The sequence below is a fragment of the Colius striatus genome, chromosome 3, assembly GCF_028858725.1.
Source record: "Colius striatus isolate bColStr4 chromosome 3, bColStr4.1.hap1, whole genome shotgun sequence".
NCBI lineage: Eukaryota > Metazoa > Chordata > Aves > Coliiformes > Coliidae > Colius > Colius striatus.
Window position 1 is genome coordinate 12,131,559 of NC_084761.1, and position 19,168 is coordinate 12,150,726.

The 19,168-nt window shown below is 38.9% G+C and overlaps 1 protein-coding gene across 4 annotated transcripts in view; it reads right to left on the minus strand.

Moving 5' to 3' along the window:
* Positions 1–10,331: 10,331 nt before the first annotated feature.
* The window catches only part of C3H7orf50 (chromosome 3 C7orf50 homolog), a 128,990-nt gene continuing 120,153 nt past the window's right edge, over positions 10,332–19,168 (minus strand). For all 4 annotated transcript variants that reach the window (XM_061992245.1, XM_061992247.1, XM_061992246.1 and 1 more), the window contains 2 exons: positions 15,054–15,135; positions 10,332–10,751 (listed from right to left, as the gene is read on the minus strand). In XM_061992245.1, the coding sequence (XP_061848229.1) occupies positions 10,569–10,751; positions 15,054–15,135 (265 nt within the window). In that variant the 3' untranslated portion in view covers positions 10,332–10,568. The remainder of the gene's footprint in view (positions 10,752–15,053; positions 15,136–19,168) is intronic.

Genomic DNA, 19,168 nt, shown 5'->3' on the forward strand with positions numbered 1-19,168 from the left:
TTTTAATCTCTTTCCCTCTGTTTTTCCCTTCTGTAATAAAGAGATGATCAGACCTCCCTAACTATGCCTTGTGTGGCAGCATCCTCTGATGGAACACAGCAAGGACAAAGCATTAATAATCATTCCATATAGAAAAGCCAAGAGGTCACAGGTATTTAAGCACAGTTTAGCTATTGAGTGCTCCTTTATGCATGCACCATGCCTTGATGTTAATAGAAGTTATATATTAATATGGAACGGAAAAGTAGGCCCTTCCGGGCAGAAAAATAACCATATCCAGAGCACCACTGAATAAATACCATACAAAAATGAAATCACTCCAAATACTGAACAAATTAAAAGGCAAGAGGATATTAAAGAGGGAAAAACAAAATCATCCATCCCTCCTCCCAGCTGGCATCTAACCACCCTCAGCATAAAAACATGGATGAAAAGGAGAGTCAGGTACCAAGATGAGATGCTACAAAGCGGTCCCATAAATGGTTAAGAGTTCCCAGTCCTCCATTTCTTTACCCCTCTGGCATCTGGAAATGCCAAGGAGGTGAGCGAAGGACTGAGCTCCCCAGTTGCCATATAGCAAAGCAAGTGCTCAGTCTCACATGGAATCAACCCTGTAAATTATCCCATCAGTCTAGGCCCTCATCCTCCAGGTTTGCCACATTGCCACTTGTCCTCTCCTCCAGAAAACCACCCCCAGGCTCCCCCCACGCAGGCATCCTGCACCACCAGGTACCAAGCCCCCTTCCTGGGCTGCTCCGCAAAGCCGCTGCCCTTTGGATCCCTGCAAGCTGCTCGCAGCTGGGCTACACATGCCTGGGATCTGCCAGGTCTCCTCAGCTCCCTGCTCTCTTCACACCAACTGCTGCACCTCTGGCCAGATGTTACCTTCTCCTCACATCCACTGTCCCCATCACTTGTGTGAATGTTGTCTGGTAGGAATGCTCTCTGACACTGTTGTCTGGACCAGGGGATGAGCAGAGCCCTGCTGTTCCCATCATCTAAGCCACCTTTGCTCACTTTATTTACATGAGCAGCTGCACTGGCAGATTTTAGGGAGGATTCTGGGGATCTTGGTGATGAGCCATCTGCAGCAGAAATCTCTCCACCGGACCACCACAGCCCCAGGAGAGTGTGTCTTTAAAACCTTGAGCATCCTCCTGTCTATTCCTTCAGTCTAGTTATTAAAATGATTTCGAAATGCAGGATGTTGTGCAACAGTCAAGCTGCTTATTCTTTGCACAGCCTCCTGGATCACGCTGAAATAACGTGCATATGCTTTTGGGGCAGAGACCAGCATTTATTTTAAGAGGTGCTTTAGGATCAAGGCAGTCGCCACTAGCTTGTCACATTTACTATTCAGGATTATTGGACCAGAAGTGACCTTTCGGATTCTTAAGACTTGGATTACGAAGGGCTTTATATACTAAGCCTAATGACTTGAATTATAGCCTTAGCATCCTGACAATCAGAACAGGACTATAAGCATTTTACTTTCTTCTATCCACAAAACAGCTTGGGCGGATTTCAAATCCATTTCAAGGGTATGTCAAACTGGTGCCCATCATAATGATGTAGTTGAGTTGCAAGAAAGATAAGATGACCTAGGTAAAGGTCATGTCTGAGAGCATGGCAGGATTTTCTAGATAAGCCTGCTGAGACATCTGTCTGCCTTCCTCCGAGACAATTATTTTATCATTTCCAAATATTGACAAAAACCCCACTCCAAAGTGCTACAGCACATTTTAATCCATGGGGCTGCAGTAGCTGGACATGGTATTTTGGCATTTTCAAATCTCTGCAGCAAAAAGTTTAGTGGGTCTGATAATTATCTTCCTGTAACCGGCTGGACTGGAAACACCTTTCGTCTCTCAAAAACCATCATGCAGGTCTCAGCAGTTGATACGGCACCTGGTATCAAGGCATGCATGCTGCCATTTGCAACCACCCACACAGTTCAACTTTACAGTCTCACAATTTGCTTCCTGGCTTAAATGTCTGAAGCTGGTGTTGTCCATTACCTGTGCCCAGGTGCTCTTTCCTAGGACCGATGCTGGAGCTTACGGCACATTCCCTGACGCGTTCCTGCAGACAGTTAAAAACACCAGTGGCTTGCAGCTGTATAGCAGGTCAAAAGTTTAATTGGACCATTAAAGCAATTTCATGAGGTATACAAGGCCCACAGCCACAACAATGATGCAAATAAAGGCTGATTGATACATTCTGCTGGCCGAAATGCCACTCTGTTAACAAGGAATGGGAGCATCAGCGCAAGGGAAGCAGAGGAGCGTGCTAGACATGCTGTTTGCAGAAGGGCCACATTCATCACAGTCTCTTGGAGTGGCAATCATCTGTAATACTCCTGTGGGGAACACCAAGACTTACCTGCCATGCTTTCATCTTCTGCTGGGATCCCTCAAATAAATAAAAACTCAAACAGAAATGAACTGAGACGCTCTGCCTGCTCTGCATTAACAAGGTAATTCAACAAGTCAGTATTTTCTCATTAAACAATGTCAAAGATGTACTCCTGATCTCTCTGTGGTCACTTTTTTCCTCTCCTTTTTTCCAAAGACAGCTGAAACAATAAAAAAAGGATTTAGAAAACAAAGGGGAACCCCCGGGTTTTGTAGAGAGCCAATGAATATTTTCCAGGACTGAACCAATCTCTGGAAATAATTGTCAAGATCACTGTAGTTTTCCTTCCACACACTGTTGGCAGTCCTGGCTGTTCAAAAGAAAAGTAACATGATACAATAAAGTGCAGAGAGCTATTGCATGACAAACTGCTGCACAGGTGACAATTTTTGAACGAGTCTTATTTAAGTACCACAGACTCAGAATCCAGATAATTACACCTGGCCTGTTTTGAAATAAAAGTTAACTTCTCCATTTCCTAACTTTGATGGGCTATTTTCTTCCTCATCTTCTTTGCTAATTCAATCAGCTGAACTTTTGCATTTATCAGTTAAAGTGGGTTATAATCTGCTCAGGAGCTCGTATAGGAAGGAAAGAAGGATGCTGGTGCAATATTCATAATGCAACCATCCACTCATTGCAGAATTTCCATCTCTGAGGCTAAACAGCATCCTAAAAGCACTGGAAATTAAAATTATCTGAAGCATTTTCTTCGTTTTGATAATAAATGTCTCTTGACAACAGATGGAGTTCCAACTGAAATGCAAGAGTTCCAATACAAACTGTAGGAGGAAAGCACAATTTCTAAAAGCAATGCTTTACTGTGACTTTACCCTTCAAACCACTGTGGCCAACTCTACAAGAGGAAGAGTAGTCTCATCAGCAACTCAGTATTTTGGCCAGTTAGTGCTTATGTCTATGAAGGGACAGCCTAGAGAACAACCCCCCTGAAGGTGATACTGTCTGGAAACCTGAATCAAGGAGCACGGGGAGGTAAATGTGTGGACTGAATACTGGAAAGCACCAGACAGAGGTTTCGCTACCCAAACAAGAGGCAGATGCTCACAGGCATTATCAGAGCACTGATGACCTTTTGTTTGAAGGTTTCTTTTTAGTCATCTAAGGCAGTTTTTAAAGTGCTTGAATAATCTCTGCCATCCACCCCAATTTCTACAAGCCACGCACAATCTGGGATGAGGCTCAGACTGGTCTCACTTTTTCCAAACAAAAGCATGTTACATGTCCAGGTCTAAGGTCTGAATTTGCTTAACAGGACATCTCTCCAGGGAAGAGCTGATGGAGATGGAAATCCAGAGCCATCTTTGAAGGCATTTGAGGTGAATTTTAAGGATAATTCAGTTTTCATGACTATGAGAAACTGAGACCTTTAAGTCCCCAATGCCTTCTGCCATCCCAGCCAAACTGGCAAGCACCAGAAAGCACTTTTCCACAAAAAGGTGGGTAGTGGAAGCAGATTGTTGGGTGCATGAAGACTGTCTGGGTAAAGCTGAGAACCTAGAAGTCTGAGGACTATTTGCTGGTGAATGCTCTTGCTTACAACAGGCACTGGAAGCTTCCAAAAACTTGTGGTAAGTTACCAAGTACTAGCTGCGCTGATCTGAAAGACATCACAGGGTACAAAGAGACACCTGGTACAAGCAAAGCTGTGCAGTTGAACTGGAAATAAGTGTTACCTTTGACAGTCCTCAAAGCTGCCACTGAAACAAGAGAATTTGGCCTGGACATAGGCTGAGCCTGTGCCTCACACTGAGGGTGATCAGGAGGAGGAGAAGGTAGTAGGACTTCAAGAAAAACTTGAGCATTACTGTCATTGCAGATGAATTCTTTAACTGAAACCAAAGCAGGGGTTTCCTTTGCGAGACTGGATGTGACCTGCAGGCAGGCAAGGTGGAGTGGAAACAAATCACACTTCTGGGGTGAGTTTCAAGTTCATCCACAAGAACTTCAACAGCTTCTCCATTATCTGTTTTGTTGCAATCCACAGTAGAATGTGGCCAATGGACTGCAGCCGTCCCAAGAGCTCACAGGCTGCTCTGCATGCACAAGTACCCTGTATTTATGTTACAGTAACACAATCACAACAGAAAGGGATTGGAAATCCTTCCCAGAGATGTCACTGGTGCAGTGAACTGGTTTGACACTGCTGATGAGCATGCCTAAACACTGAATTTCACTGAGATCTCACCTGTTTAACTCCAGTAGTTTGTACACAGGGCCCTGCTTGCCACCAGCCCCAGTATCTTCAGATGTTTTGGCCCCAAGCACTAACCACAAGAGTTCAGAGCAGCTCCATACTTATTCTTCCTGGCATATCTCATAGGATCCCGTTAAACAAGGACCAAAGATTTCCTTATGTAAGAGGGGTGCTATTTGTTATTTTTAACCTTATGGCAGCCAGCGTTTGTGCCAGGTGGCATTTTGCCTTAACCAGGCAACTTCAGGAGGTTACATTCCCGGCTGTCATCATTGCCCTCTGGTAGCTTTGATGCCCATACATGGTTTCTTGGCTGTCTGTCGCTGTGTCTATCTGCTAGCATATATTTGTGACAGCTCACGGAAATACCAGTCTTATTTAACAAGGTACTGGGTGCTGGGCAGTCATTTCCAGGGATCCTGCAAGAGCCACTGCTAATAAAGGGTACAATCTTTGTGAAATCCATAAAGTCTATTTACACGTATCTATGCTACCAGAGAAACACTATCACTGTATCCTAAGCTTTCAATACACCAAAATAGCTTTAAAACGGTTTGTTTAACCAAATGAAGCATGCAGAAAGTAGACAAATAAAATGGTTGCAACTCTCAGCAGGCCAAGACTGAAAATGGGCAGCAAGGCCAAGGAAGGCACTAAGCTGTGAGCTGAGCATCCCCAGCAGCTGAGATCCTGCAGCCTCACATCTCCACAGACACATGTTGCTGCTCGCTTGGCAAATTTCAGAAGCAGCATCGCTGTGCCAGATCTGGGCAATTTCATGGAGCTTAAGGAAGCCTGGCTGATACAAAGGATGCTGCCAAAGCCTGTTGTACCTCTAGATGAGGACAGGGAAACACAGTGTCGACATCCTTCTTTGGGTCCAAAGAGCTCAACAACAAACGATGGTTCCCATATTGCCGTAGCCAGGTCTAGCCATTTATAAGCAAATGAGAGTGACAGATTCCATGTCCCATGGCTTACAATTTTATTAAACACACAGGGGATCACGAGGAGAATAGGTGTAAGTCATCACAACAAAAGGCTATACAATATTTCAATTAGCAGCAAACCTTGCTTAAAGAATCTGAATAACTAAAGCTCGTAGGAAATGTAATTCCACCTCTCTCTGAATAGAGGGTAACCGGTAACCTTAATGTGCTCACATAATTTAGGGGGTGTTGCTTGTTTGTTTCTAACACAATCCCCTCTTTATTCAGTCTCCAGGCTGGAGGCACAGAGAGGTAGAATTTGAATTCTTCTGGGCATTTACATACATGTGGCATTTCTTGACCTTTAGGTATTTGATTCTGAAACCTACTTAACTTTTTAACGTAGGTGTTTTGTGGGTTTTGTTGGGGAATGCCAAAAATTTTCTGCATGTAGGGAAAAAAAGAATCAATAAGAGCAACTGTATGACTGTTTCTTCTGTTTTTAACTGAAAAGTCCTCCCTCCCTCTGTGTCTGTAACACCAGCCAAACTTTCTTAGTAGCACAAGCTTCTTATTCAGCTTTGTTTTGACAAAGAAAGATAAACCACTGTTTTGTGTTGCCCTTCCCCCATCACTTACTCATTAGTTTTATTTAGTGTGTCTTCCCTGCTCCTTGTAGGGAAAATAAGCCATATTTCAAAAAATAATTATCTTTGACCATATTGAGCTGTTGACTATGTATGTTCTTATGAAGAATTTAAAATAGAATGTAATTATAAATCACTGATAAAATGAGCTTGTCCTGCAAAGACAAGGACATTTATTTGTGTCCTTGTATGACTGGAATCCCTGTAAACAACTAATATTCCTATTTGCAGGGGCAGAAATAACTAGCTCATTCAGCTGTACAGAAAGGAAGACATAAAAGGAAACCAAAGGCTAAACCAGAATAAGCCACTGGAAAGTTTTATGTCAACAAAACTGGATTTAAATTAAGTAACATCAGTTCAGTATTTTGCCTATAAATGAATCAGAACATTAAAACATGTTTTAAAGGGAACATTTGTGATGAAACATCTATGACCAGTTCCTATACCAAAAGAATAGGAAAGCTCCAACTTACTTCTTCTGTGTTGGATCAAACAGCAAAGTGAATTTTCTAGCTTGAGTACTACTTATGTAAACCTTAGTTTTGAAAATGAGAATAGCAGCTGAACTGCAAGGAAAACACTGAATAAATAACTTGTCAGTTAGACACATTGGAAAACACAGCACTCGTGAAACAATTAGAGGTTGCATCACACCACATATGCATGAGGGAGTAAGATTAAAATTACACAGACAATTTCTATTCTTATGTTTTCTAATTTTCTGAGTGCTTGGCTTTGCAGCTTAAATCTATTTTATGATTGCTTTTTCTGACACTGATTTGCAGGAATGTGACTAGATTTTAGCATTCATTACTTTGCCTTACTCAGTGGCCAAAGTTTAAAAAACAACAAGAAACCCCAAACCAAAAAAACGCCCCAAGCTCCAATCAAAGAATTGCACTTCTAAGCTACTCAAAATGACAAGAGATGAGTTAAGAGTCACCTTGCTTTAGAATCAACAGAAGGAGGGGAAATAAGGAAATAAACTACAGATTCAACAACTACAGCACACCCTTTAAAGATAAGAACAGAGAACTCATTTACTGTCTAATCTTACAATGGTGATAAATTGAAATTGTGGGCAGACAGCAGAGAACCAAAAAGATACACAATCCAAGGCAAGGATCAGCCAAATTAAAGGGAACTTGTTACACTGTCCAATTCTGAGTAATTAGTACTTCCATTCAAGGCACAGTTCCAGCTTTAAGCAATTCTAAGTAATTAATGTTCCTTTATTTTGCCTAGAAGTCCTGACTTCAGCATTGTCTTAGGATACAAACTCTTCTAGCCAGAGCTACACAATGCAGATTAACTCAACTAGAAGACAATTAGAGTAAGTAGATGAAGATGTAATTTGTCAGTCTGTACATGCTGTTACTTCTAGCCTTGGATGCAATTTTTATTACACAGTAAACTGATTTAAACAGAGGCAGAGACACAGTTTTGTGCTATCTGTATCCATATGACTGCTTAAGCTGCAACCGATGTTGAGATTTGAAAACTCCACGTGACCAAATGGCAAAACAAAGTGAATGAAGTGCCAGATTGTATGTGCCTGTACAGCTACAGGGATTCAGTAACTGGTTAATAATTTAATTAATGTAAAATTCAACATATAGAATATACACTGTAGGGAAAATCTTGCCATACTTACTCATCAGGCAATGTAAATCCCTAGATTAAAATGCCAAGCTGAGCAGGAAGCAGAAGCTGGCCTGATGGCTAGCATATGGAAAAGACAGAATCTGATTGCAGAGATGTTATTGCATTTGAATGCTGTCTTGAGTAAGCTGAGTCCTCTCAATCTTGTGTTAAAATGGGCCTAGTAATACGTTTCCCAAAAATGCATTTGGTTTTGCATTTCATGGGTGTTTTGAAGATGACCTGTTTGCTAACCATTTGAAGATTCTTTAAAAGAAGGGGCAAAGTAAAAAAAGTAAAATGCTATTGTCCTTTCCTACTTGCACTACCAACAGCAAGTATAAGACAAAATACTGCATATTGAGCTTTGGAGCCAAACACATACATAGCAGCAACAGAAAGCAAGCTGTACAAGCCTTTACCCAATTTTGAGACCCCGCTGACCACTGAACCGTACCATACACCATGACACGAGGCAGAAAACATGCTCTGCTTTCTATACCAAACACAAGCACGTTCCCAATTACTTTAGCTTCTAGCTTCTGAATTTTCCATAACTGCCAGCAGCAGAGATCAAAGACAATGTCCTTCACCCAGTAATCCGTAGGACTGAAGAGAAAACTGGAACTGAAGCTGAGGAAGAGGAGAGCAGAGCAGGACCTCATTCACAGATGCCTATTACTGCACTGGTGAGAGGCTCTGTTCTTTCCCAAATGTTACTGTTCACATGGATTCCAGATTGGCAGGCTTTATGTGCTGCTAATATTAATTGATATAAAAAGAAATATGACATTCTCGATCTACAAAGCCTGTCTTCTCAAGATTTATCATGTATGCACCTGGTCAGAATCAAGGTCTACAAAAGGCAAATCTCACAAAATCTGTCAAAATCACAAAAGATATGTATTTTTTTCCCTGGACTTTACCATCTTTTTTACACTGTAAAGACTATTCTAAAATACAGTTGCACTATACTTGTGCTTTTAAGCTACAAGGTATCTTAAGTGCACAACGAGGACCCACATTTTTGTGTGATATTCAAAAGTGGTGATTTTCAAAGACCTTGAGAGAACACAAATTCTCCTCTGACACCTAAAATACAGTCATAATGTCACAAAGAAAACCACTTTGAAAACCTCGCCCCTAAGAAATTCCTATTTTTCTTGATGGAAATGTAAAATATAAGATCCAACGATCTTTTGTGAATTCACTAAACGTCAGTATCACTGCATTTTATTACAGACATTTTTCACCAACTTTTACACTGGAAGATCGGTTTTATATAGCTTTGGGCCTCAGATAGGCTTTGATACCACATGCATCCTCTGCAGCCCCCATCCAGCTGTGGCCCAACGTTTACAGGAACATCACCAGAGCTGCTGCTGAACCATCAGCACTGGCCACTGCTGCTCAATTCTGCCCAGCATTGCATCAAACTCCATCACAGCTACTGTGTTAGAGCAGGGCATGCTGGTCTCTAGTCTTTTTTTTGGCTGAAAACATGATCTTCAAGAAATCAGAAGCATAAGTTATTTGTAACTAGTAATATATTTCATCTTTTTAAAGATTTGGAATAATCCATGCCTGTGAAGGCTGTCAAATCCACTCGAATGCTTCTTATTGAAAAATTAGGTTTGCATATCCATAGATCTCCCCTGATTCACTCATCCAAATTGAAGCTGTAATTCCCAAAGACTGACACTCTTCTAAAACACCACACATTTCATATACTTGTTATTAATAAAGCATGACAGTGCTCGCAGAAGCACTAAAGAATCAGGTCAAGAACACTGTCTAAATACAAGTGTTATTAAATAAGCCAATCATCCAGCTTTTGAGTAATTAATGTCCTTGGTTTTTACTTGAAAGCCTCATTTTCAGCACGTTCATAGGAGACAAATGTCCCTCATCAAAACAAATGAAGCCAAATTAAGTCTTTTGGATGCCAATTACAAGAGAAAGATGAAGATGCAATATTGGCAGGCTGCATACAAAATGTTGTAGCACAGCACTTCGCAGCGTAGGGTAAATTTAGGTACAACCAGATGATTTCATTACATATAGTCAAAGGATTTGATCTGTTCCCATCTGTGCATTATCTGAATGTCTAAACAATTGCCATAATGAGTTTGAAAACTTTAAAATATAAAAGGAAAACTAACAAAGTTGATGGTATCTCCAGATCACCGTGTGAAGTACTAATAAGCGACTGTGTTATACAACCCGTGTTCAACAGACTGAAAATGATCTTTACCAAATCCAAATGACATACTTCTAAAGCTGAACGTGATAGATTACAGCTGGCTGAGCAAGCACTGTACTGTAGGCTTGTTTTAAAAGCTGCCATTGTTAATGACTCTCCAGGCTTTTTTGGTGATTCCTTTGCTCTTCTTACTAAGAAATGCAAGTCTCTTCTTATTTGCCAGTATTTACTGGGGGAGGTGGAGAAAAACTATCAAGAAAGGTTTATTTTTCCACAGATTTGCAGCAAGATTACTTTTAATAATAGCCCATCTATGGACCAAATACATGACTTTCACTTCATCACATCAAAACACGTGAAACATTTGCAACTGGAAAAAAATATGAGCACAAAAGCTGAAAATTTAGTATGATGATTCTTATTAGAAAATATGTCTTTACAACTAATTTATAGTCTCTGTATATGACATCCTATCCTTCCCTCCACCAGTCAACCATTAAGACACAAAAATACTCTTAAGACAGCAGCTGCAGAACTTGTCGTATGCGCTCGCACTTCTCCAACAGGTCCGGGTCTTCGGCACTGGAATCATCCAATTCTTTCATAAAAGCTTCAGCTTTCTGCACAGTTATGTCTCGTGCACCACCTTGAAGCCCTTGCAGATAGTCCAGTAAAATGGTAAAATACTTGTCTGGAACCTTTAAAGAAAAAGACAAGAAAGGAAAAAGATCTGCTTTATTTTTCTTCTCTCTCAATACTCATTCGCAGTCATGTCAAGCCATCACCTGAAAGACAATAAGGAGAACTCCATGGGCTTTTGCATTTGCCAGTGCCCACCTCTGAGTGGAAGTTTTTCTTGCCAAGGTTCAAGCTGCTGGGAGGGATGGACTGTGGTGAGAGGACTGTCATGTGCTCAGATGGGCAAAGCATCTGAGAGGAAGTTCTAAGCAGATGTGGAAATGCCGATCAGCAAATGCACACACTCCCTGACAGTGAGCTCATGGCTGTGAGGCTTGTTGGGATTAAAAAAAAAAAACAATAGCCAAATCCTGCTTCTGGAAATGTGTATGCAAACCTTACTAAATTCAGTGGGAATTGCATGCACATGTCTGAGGAAAGAATTTTGCTGGAATTACCCTCGCCTCTATCCAAAACTATTTATTTGCTAAAACAAGATACCACCCACCCTCAAGCGCTTTGACAGAATGCTTATACAAAGGAATAGAATTTGATTTGAAAAACAAATGGAATTCAGACATATGGAAATAATTTTGAAATCACACTGACTAAAACTGATAGGCTCCATTAGCACGACTAACTTGAAAAACAGTTTAGTCACCTACAGTTGCATTTCCCCCATTTCACTCTTTCTAGTTAAGTAGTCACAGGTTAAATTCTAGCTTATCTGGTATACTAGATGACCATCACATTAAATAATCTTGGTAATAACCTAGCAAAGACTTTTGAATGATATATTCAGTATTTGAAAACATCACATTTTCAAAAGTATGAGGTGAACGATTCTACATTGAAGCGTATCTTAACTTCACGTTGTGTATCTGTGGAACTGGTTTCAGCCAATAAGAAAATACTTTTGCTGTGAATCAGATGTTAAAATGATCTAATCCTGCAAAGATTTTCCTCCATGTTTAACTTTACACATACAACTTTAAAAGGCATACTCGACATGAGTCAAGTTAAACACATACGTAAGTATTTAAAGGATTGAAGACTAATTATTCAAGGGCTGTTTCAATTCTGCAAAGTATCAACATTTCAGAGAAGACAGAGCTTCAACAGATACTTAATTTACAACTTATTTCTCCATTGATATTTGGCAGCATAACTTTGATCACTAAACTTCTATCACTCCAAAAGGAGAAGAAGAAAGATTATTCCAACACTGCCTTCATCAATCAGGGATATTACAAAGTAATAAATCAAAACTAAAGCCTGCATTCAGCCTCATCACTTTTATGGTATGGAAAACTTTCTAATTCTTCACACAAACACTCTTGCATTAAAGAAACAATACAGATACCCCGAAAAAATTAATTTTACAGTGAGTAACACTGAAATGGAGGATATATGAAGTGTTGCTATAATATACAAATCAAACACATTTAAACATAGTGAAAAATCTCTATATTTTTGAAACTTTTTAAACTCACAGTAGTCTGGTACTAAGGACAGACAAAAACAACTTCAGCATGGTGGTGCTCCTCAGACACTCAGTATTGGGTTTTTAAAGCATGGGCAACATTTTGAGGTTTCAAACCTTGCCCAAATTATCTATGTAATTTACACCTCTTGTTCTGAGGCCTCATGGTACAGCCATACCTCACTCTGTGGAATTAGAGTTATTATTCTACCATTTAAGCAAAGTGCTCGAAAGGGCAATTAAAAGCCTACTCTAAACTATGTGTGCAGGCAGGCATGTGGCTGCCTAAAGCCTAGAAAACATTTAGCGTTTAGCCCTAAGGATAACTGCTCAAGTGTTCAAAAAATATGATGTTTTTTCCTTAACACAGCTATTAGGTTTACTTCAGTAAGAGCTTACAATAACAGTACCACGGAGGTAAGATAATACCGTATTTCCTCCTAACTTACACATCCAGCAGAGCCATACCAAGGGCTGGAATATAGAAAGCGCCAGCAAAAAGTTAATGAAGTCCAAATTTTAATTCTTCAAATACAGTAGTACAAGAGCTGAAATGTCAGGGACTGTTGGCAAAACTTTACAAGAAGGAACACAATCCTCCTTCTAAGATCAGCTTTTGGGCTGGCTTGAAACTGGATATCAAGATCTCCCACCAAAGAGCTGGCAAGTGGAAGTGATGCTTCTGGGATCTTACTATTATTCTTTTGTTAAACTGTTTTGACCTTTTTTGTGTTTCTTTTTCTTTCTCGCACACTAATCTTGCCTCTGTTCTAACTAGCTAATACACACTGGAGCTGACTAATAAAGAAATATCCCAAAGTGAAATAACTACTGTCACGGGGAGAGGAAGGGAAACACTACAAAATAGCAGCAGGGAAAGAATAGTTATCACTTTCAAACTCTACTACATAACTCAAGAGCTGTCAGACGGTTTAGACTTGCAGATGGTCATACATTTTGCAAAGCTCATTGCTACCAAGCTTGCTTTTCTCAGTCACCTTCTGAGGAAGCTCCAGAAACCCCTTCAGGGCCTTGGAGTCCAGAAGCTGAAGACAGATGATGTAGTTACTTTCTAAAAATGCTATGCCAGATGACAAAGATCAACAAATGATCTAGTGTTTATTTTATACTGGATCCTGAAGAAGCATATACACTGTAGGTATACAGGCTGGCTTGGAAGCTGTCAGCCAACAACCAGATGGATTTTAAAGGGATGTAAAGGGATGTTGCAAAGGGCTTTAAAACCTCAACTTATTTCTTACAGAAAGAGGCCTGAAAGTACAGGAAACTCAATTCACTCATTTGCATGGCTTTTCATTAGGCATCCAAGAGACACCATGAGATTAAAGATGTGGTTTAGGAAGGAAAGAAACATCTCCTTTTGTATTTTTGTCATGCTTGGATATCCAACAGATTTAATTCTGTAATGGACAGGAAGCTAAATTTGAGTATAAAAAATATTCACAAGAAGCTGATCTGCCCTCCCTACAGTCCTCGTGAAGAAAGAGCCTTCATCATATACTTAATTACAAGCACTTGAGCACTTAACTGAATCTGGATGCAGATGTTAATCATTATCTAAAGCTCATATTGAATGCATCTCTGATTATTAAACCACCAAATTTATGAATGAAAATACTTCACAGCACTTTCGTCGGATTTTGTAAAAATAGAAAGGAAGTTTCATTACAGGGCTGAGAAATAAGGAGTTAAGCTGTGTTTTGATACATAAAAAAATGCTACTTACAGTTAATTATTTCCCAGCATATTTCAACACAAAACCCAAAGTAAACAGGTAAAAAGGTAAGAACATCATTCTGCCTGTAAAGCAATTTCTAGGTAGCTCTAAAGGGCGTACATTGATTTTGAAAGGTTGACAAAGACTTTTAAAGGAGAAATTAAAGAGCAGAAGACAGTGTGAGCAACCTAGATACCTCCAATCAAATTCGTATTCTGCAACTAATCTTTTTAAAGTATTACACTGTGTGAACAATTTTGCCTTCATGAAACTCTGCTTTCAATTATCTGGTTCTCTAAAAGTATTTTTAATCAGAAAGGTAACACCTTGTGTCAGGTGACTGGTATAAGAGGTGATGAGTAATTTGGGTCAGGAAGATTGCTGTGCTTAAATGTTTAAGTGCACACAAAAGAAATCAGCAAAAACTAACTGAATGTCAACTAAATGAATCAATAAGTAAGGCACTGTGCAACTGGCTAGATGTTTGTTTTATTACACAACAAAATGAATGACCTGAAACCCAGAGGCTTATTGGAAATTCAATCTATGTTGTTTTTTAAGTTATGAAATGAATGAATTTCAGTAATGATGCAAGCCTAGCTTCTGGTTATACTTCATGCTTTTCAAAATCAACATCAGGTTTCACTTATATTTTAATGAGAAAGTTATTTTAACATCTTGGCAATATGACTGTACATCTTATAAGGAGCCAGAGATATCTGAAGCAATTGAGAATCATGGTGTACAACATTGGGTTGCACATTCAGAAAATGAAATTAAAGGATATGACTCAAATTCTAAGTAAGCTCCAGATTTATATAAAACATGAATCTGCTCTATTTATGCTTGACATGGATCAAGTATAAAAAACTGACATACACAGGAGAATGATCATCAACAAAATAAAAAGATTAAGTGCAAGCAATGAAAATGGTCAGCTTTTTGGTAAAAAAAAAAAAGTAGCTGATTTATACATTGTTAAAAATTATTAGAAAACAACATGGCTAGTAACAGTGACTTTTGGTTAATAAAAATAGCTACAACTAATGTATAAAACTTTATATCATACTTGTTCTCAGAAAAAGCAGCATTAATACAAACCTTCTCTTTATCATACATGTGCAAGAGAAGCCAGGTTTGTCTTGTCTTTTGAAACTTCCATTCTTCTGGATTTTCAGACCAGCTGTAATAAATAATAATAAAACAACCCTTAAATAAAATACTGTGTGATCAAAGCATTCATTATTCCTAAACTATTTCCTACAGTGACTCCAAGCAACACTGCATGTACAACATAGAGTTTCATGACATTGTGTGAAACAGGTCCTAGCACACATTTTATGCAAGTGGTAAAAGAGAACACAAGGGATGGCTACCTGGCTTCAATTAAAAAAGTGAAAAGATTATAGGATGACCAAGAATGTTATAAATTTTCATCAGAAAGCACTGATTTCTTGAAGTTAAAAATCAAGCCCCACTCTTTGGCTTTGACCAGTGCTTTATGGGAGGTCATTGCCTTCATTTGATAACTGAGCACCTCAAATCCTTACCCCAGCTGCATCTCCCAATTAGGGAGATGGAGTAGACAAGGGATCATGTTTGGGTTTCAGAAAGTTGGTATTTCACAATAAATGGAAAATCATATGAAATTAAGCAACCTCTAAAGGACTGGGAGGAGAGACTTGTGCTACAACAGCCAGCTCAGCAATAGCTGAAGCTCATAACAGGTGACTGTTCCAGAGCAGAGAAAATCCACTTTTCAGGAGCATGTTTTAAGGCTTGGATCTGTCTAAAGGTGTGACTTAAATACTGATGCTTACAAGACATAAAAATGCTTTCTATGTCTCCCTTTCCCTAGGAATTCTGATTCCAACACTTGGCTCAAAACTTCCATCTGCTTCAATCCTGTTAAAAGTGATTGAGTAAAACAAATGATTAACATCTGCAAATGTTCTTTGACTGTTTAGCAAACACATTTTAAATCAGTAAAATTTCATCTGGGTTAAAACGTCACATTTACAGACAACTTGAATGTGATTTTAAAGCCAGTATATTCTGTTTTCAATGAAGAAAGAGACTTTTATTCCTACCAGCAAACCTGCAAACTAGCAAATCTCATTATAAAATGAAAGCTGCTTTTTAAAAGCACATGTTTACATGTACAAAATTTGTCAGGACACCAAAATATCATTTAAAGATCCAGAAGAAAATATATGAGGATAAAAAAGACAAAAATTTACACTTATTCGATTTTTCTCTAAAGGAAAACAAGTCTCCAGAGGGTATCATGCAAGATGTCTTTAATGTTCCAGTTTGTTTTACGCAGCAACAGAGAGCACAGAAATCAATCGAAAAGCCAGCTGGGTATGAGAATTAGTATTGTTTAAACACTGTCAAGTCTAATAAAGCGAAAGAGGCCTCATATGCAGTGAATGCTGCACCAGCAAATACATTGTTCAGTCAATTCAATGAAAGAAAAAAACCAAGACCACAAATTTGTACAGGAAGGTTTCATGGAATCCGCTGCAGAAAACCCAACAGAAGAAAAACCAACACTGTCTTGAGTTTCAAATTCAGGATAAAGAAAAAGCAGATAATAGCAGTAAACCAGGAAGGAGAGAAAAAAACACTAATAACCACAATATACCATATTTTACATGCTCTAATTAAATCCACAAATGAACTGATTCAAGGATCACTTTTGGGACATTGACAATAAATAGGCAAATGTTTGCAAGACAAACATTGTGCAAAAGCAGGAGCCCAAAAGCTGCTGCCAGAAGTTGTAGAATCAAATAAAAAGATATTATTGTGGGGAAAACATCCATCTCCCATCACAACCAACTCAGAAACCAAAGTACTCACAAAATAAAACCAACCAGCCCTTTCTGTCACATGTCTTCACAGCAAGGTGCCCAACCGTACAATAACCGTCAAACTGACAATATTTGTAACGTGAGGAGGTGACAGAGAATGAAGTAAAATGAGCTTCTTGTGTGGGTGCACTTTGTGGGGCAAGCTACTTGCTCATTTGTACTCAGTTTCTCTGTTTGCCAGGCAAATGCAGCAGCTCCTCATTGAGAACCTGGAACTTCTGCAGGGAGTGACTGAAATTCTAGAAGTCCTTCAAAAACCAGAAGACAATGCTGGTTAAGAGCAACCCATTGTTTCAGGAGGTCCATTCTTCTGAACAATTACGTGGATGATGTTATAAGAAATGCTGTCTGTTTGCACAGCACAAAGAAGAAGGTAAGTGTAAAATTCTGCTTTACATTAAATAAGCCTGGATAGTGTTTACATTACAATCTTTGCAAGGTGACAAGAACAAGCTGAATGACAGATCTGTACTGGCATCATGTGAAAATGATCTCTCTTCGAATGAGAAGCTTTAACATACATTTTTCTTTCTTTAAACTATACTATGCATTTATACATTTGGAATTACATTCATTGGTTAGACAAATCACATAGTACTCTGAATGTTTTATTCTCTGCTAATTTTATGTCTCTACCATTTACACTATCACCTGAGTACTGTTAGGCATTGACTTGAAAAATACAGCCTGATTTCACTAATCTCCTATAAAGCTATAGGATGTTAAAATATCTTTATTACCTAGTTTATAAACAACTGAGACCAACAAATGAGTGCACTATAAGGTTAATTGCTCTTATTAGCCTGTTATCAAAACCATATGCTCTCTTCTACATGTTAAGACAAGCCATTCTACGCCTGCATCTAAGATCCCACATTGACATCCACTCTAGTGAATTCTCTTGTAGAAACAAACAAAAGTTCTAGCTAGTCTTCCTGAAAGGTTTCAATCTATATACACCATAATAACTCATGTAAACAACACATACTTTAACATAATCAACTGCAGAAAGTACCTTTGTGCCCGTTACAGCACCAGAGCCTCATAAAACATTAATTTTAGTTTATGCTTTATCCTATTAGAATCAAACACTAAATGAGTATGGCAAAAAGGATAGTATTTTCCTTAATAGCCCATGGGTGTAACTCATCTTTTCAGAAAACGCTCCCAAGTTTTTTAACTGTTACCCTATCCATGGTTGCAGCAATTCCTGTTTCTCCCGCTTCAGCAAAATGGTCCTTCTCTTGACCTTAAGTCCTATCAAACTGTGGGCAAAACGCTCCTGATAATGGCTGCACAGTCATTTAGACCGATAATGTGGCAGTTACTGCCTGTTATCAGACCCCCAACAGTTATTACAATAAAAGTTTTCCACTGATTCCTATGACAGCTTTTTTCCTACTCCTATGACAGCTTTAAAACCTATGGAAAGTATCAATCTGTGACAAAATGAGAGAGGTATCTCCTCTTATCAGAATGACACAATTAGTACAGTTTTAGAAATGCTCAACTTTCAAAACTACAAAAGTTAAAGCTCTGTAACACAAGAGAAGTCTCATTTTGCTGTTTATATGCAGATAAGCTTCCTTGACATACTACAGCAGCAGAAAAAGCTTTTCCTTTGAGTGATTAAATATACAGAGCAGGACCAACTACATCACAGTTTTAAAGAACCTTTTGTAGATGATCACAGCCTCTTTCACAGTTTGAATTGATTTGGTAGCCTTTAAAAGTATCTATGACCAGATCTAATATAAAATATAGAATTGAATGAAAAATATACATGTGTGAAACATGTATTTTTCCAGTATGCCCCAGGCTAATTTTCAATATATAGTACAAACACTAATTGCCTTCTTTACACAGTTAATGTTTGAATCTTCCCTATGAGCTCCAGCTCATTGAAAACCCACATTGGTTGACTTTAGTTAAAGAGAACTTTTATGTTTGTGCAAATGATCTTCCTAAATGGCTTTGAAATTGAAGATCCAGAGGAAATGAATCAAATTAATCAAGCAGCTTAGGGAATTTTACATTTGGGCTTTTGGTTTTCAGCACAAGAGTCTCATGCAGAAAAGCTGCACAAGATTCTCACTGGTCTATCTCATAAATGACTTTTAGTCTCTACATTAATCTCACACAAATCTATTCTGAAAACATGGGAATACAAGCAGCATAAGTAGGCAAACAGAAGACAATTGGTAGCGTGCAGGGCAGAGCACTCTCTGGGATATCCTCGTAGAAAGAGAAGGGAAAGTGGTCAAATTGGTTCCAGAAACACAGTAAGAGAAAAACATTATTGTTAAAAATTGGATTCAGGAAGACAACACAATGCAACTG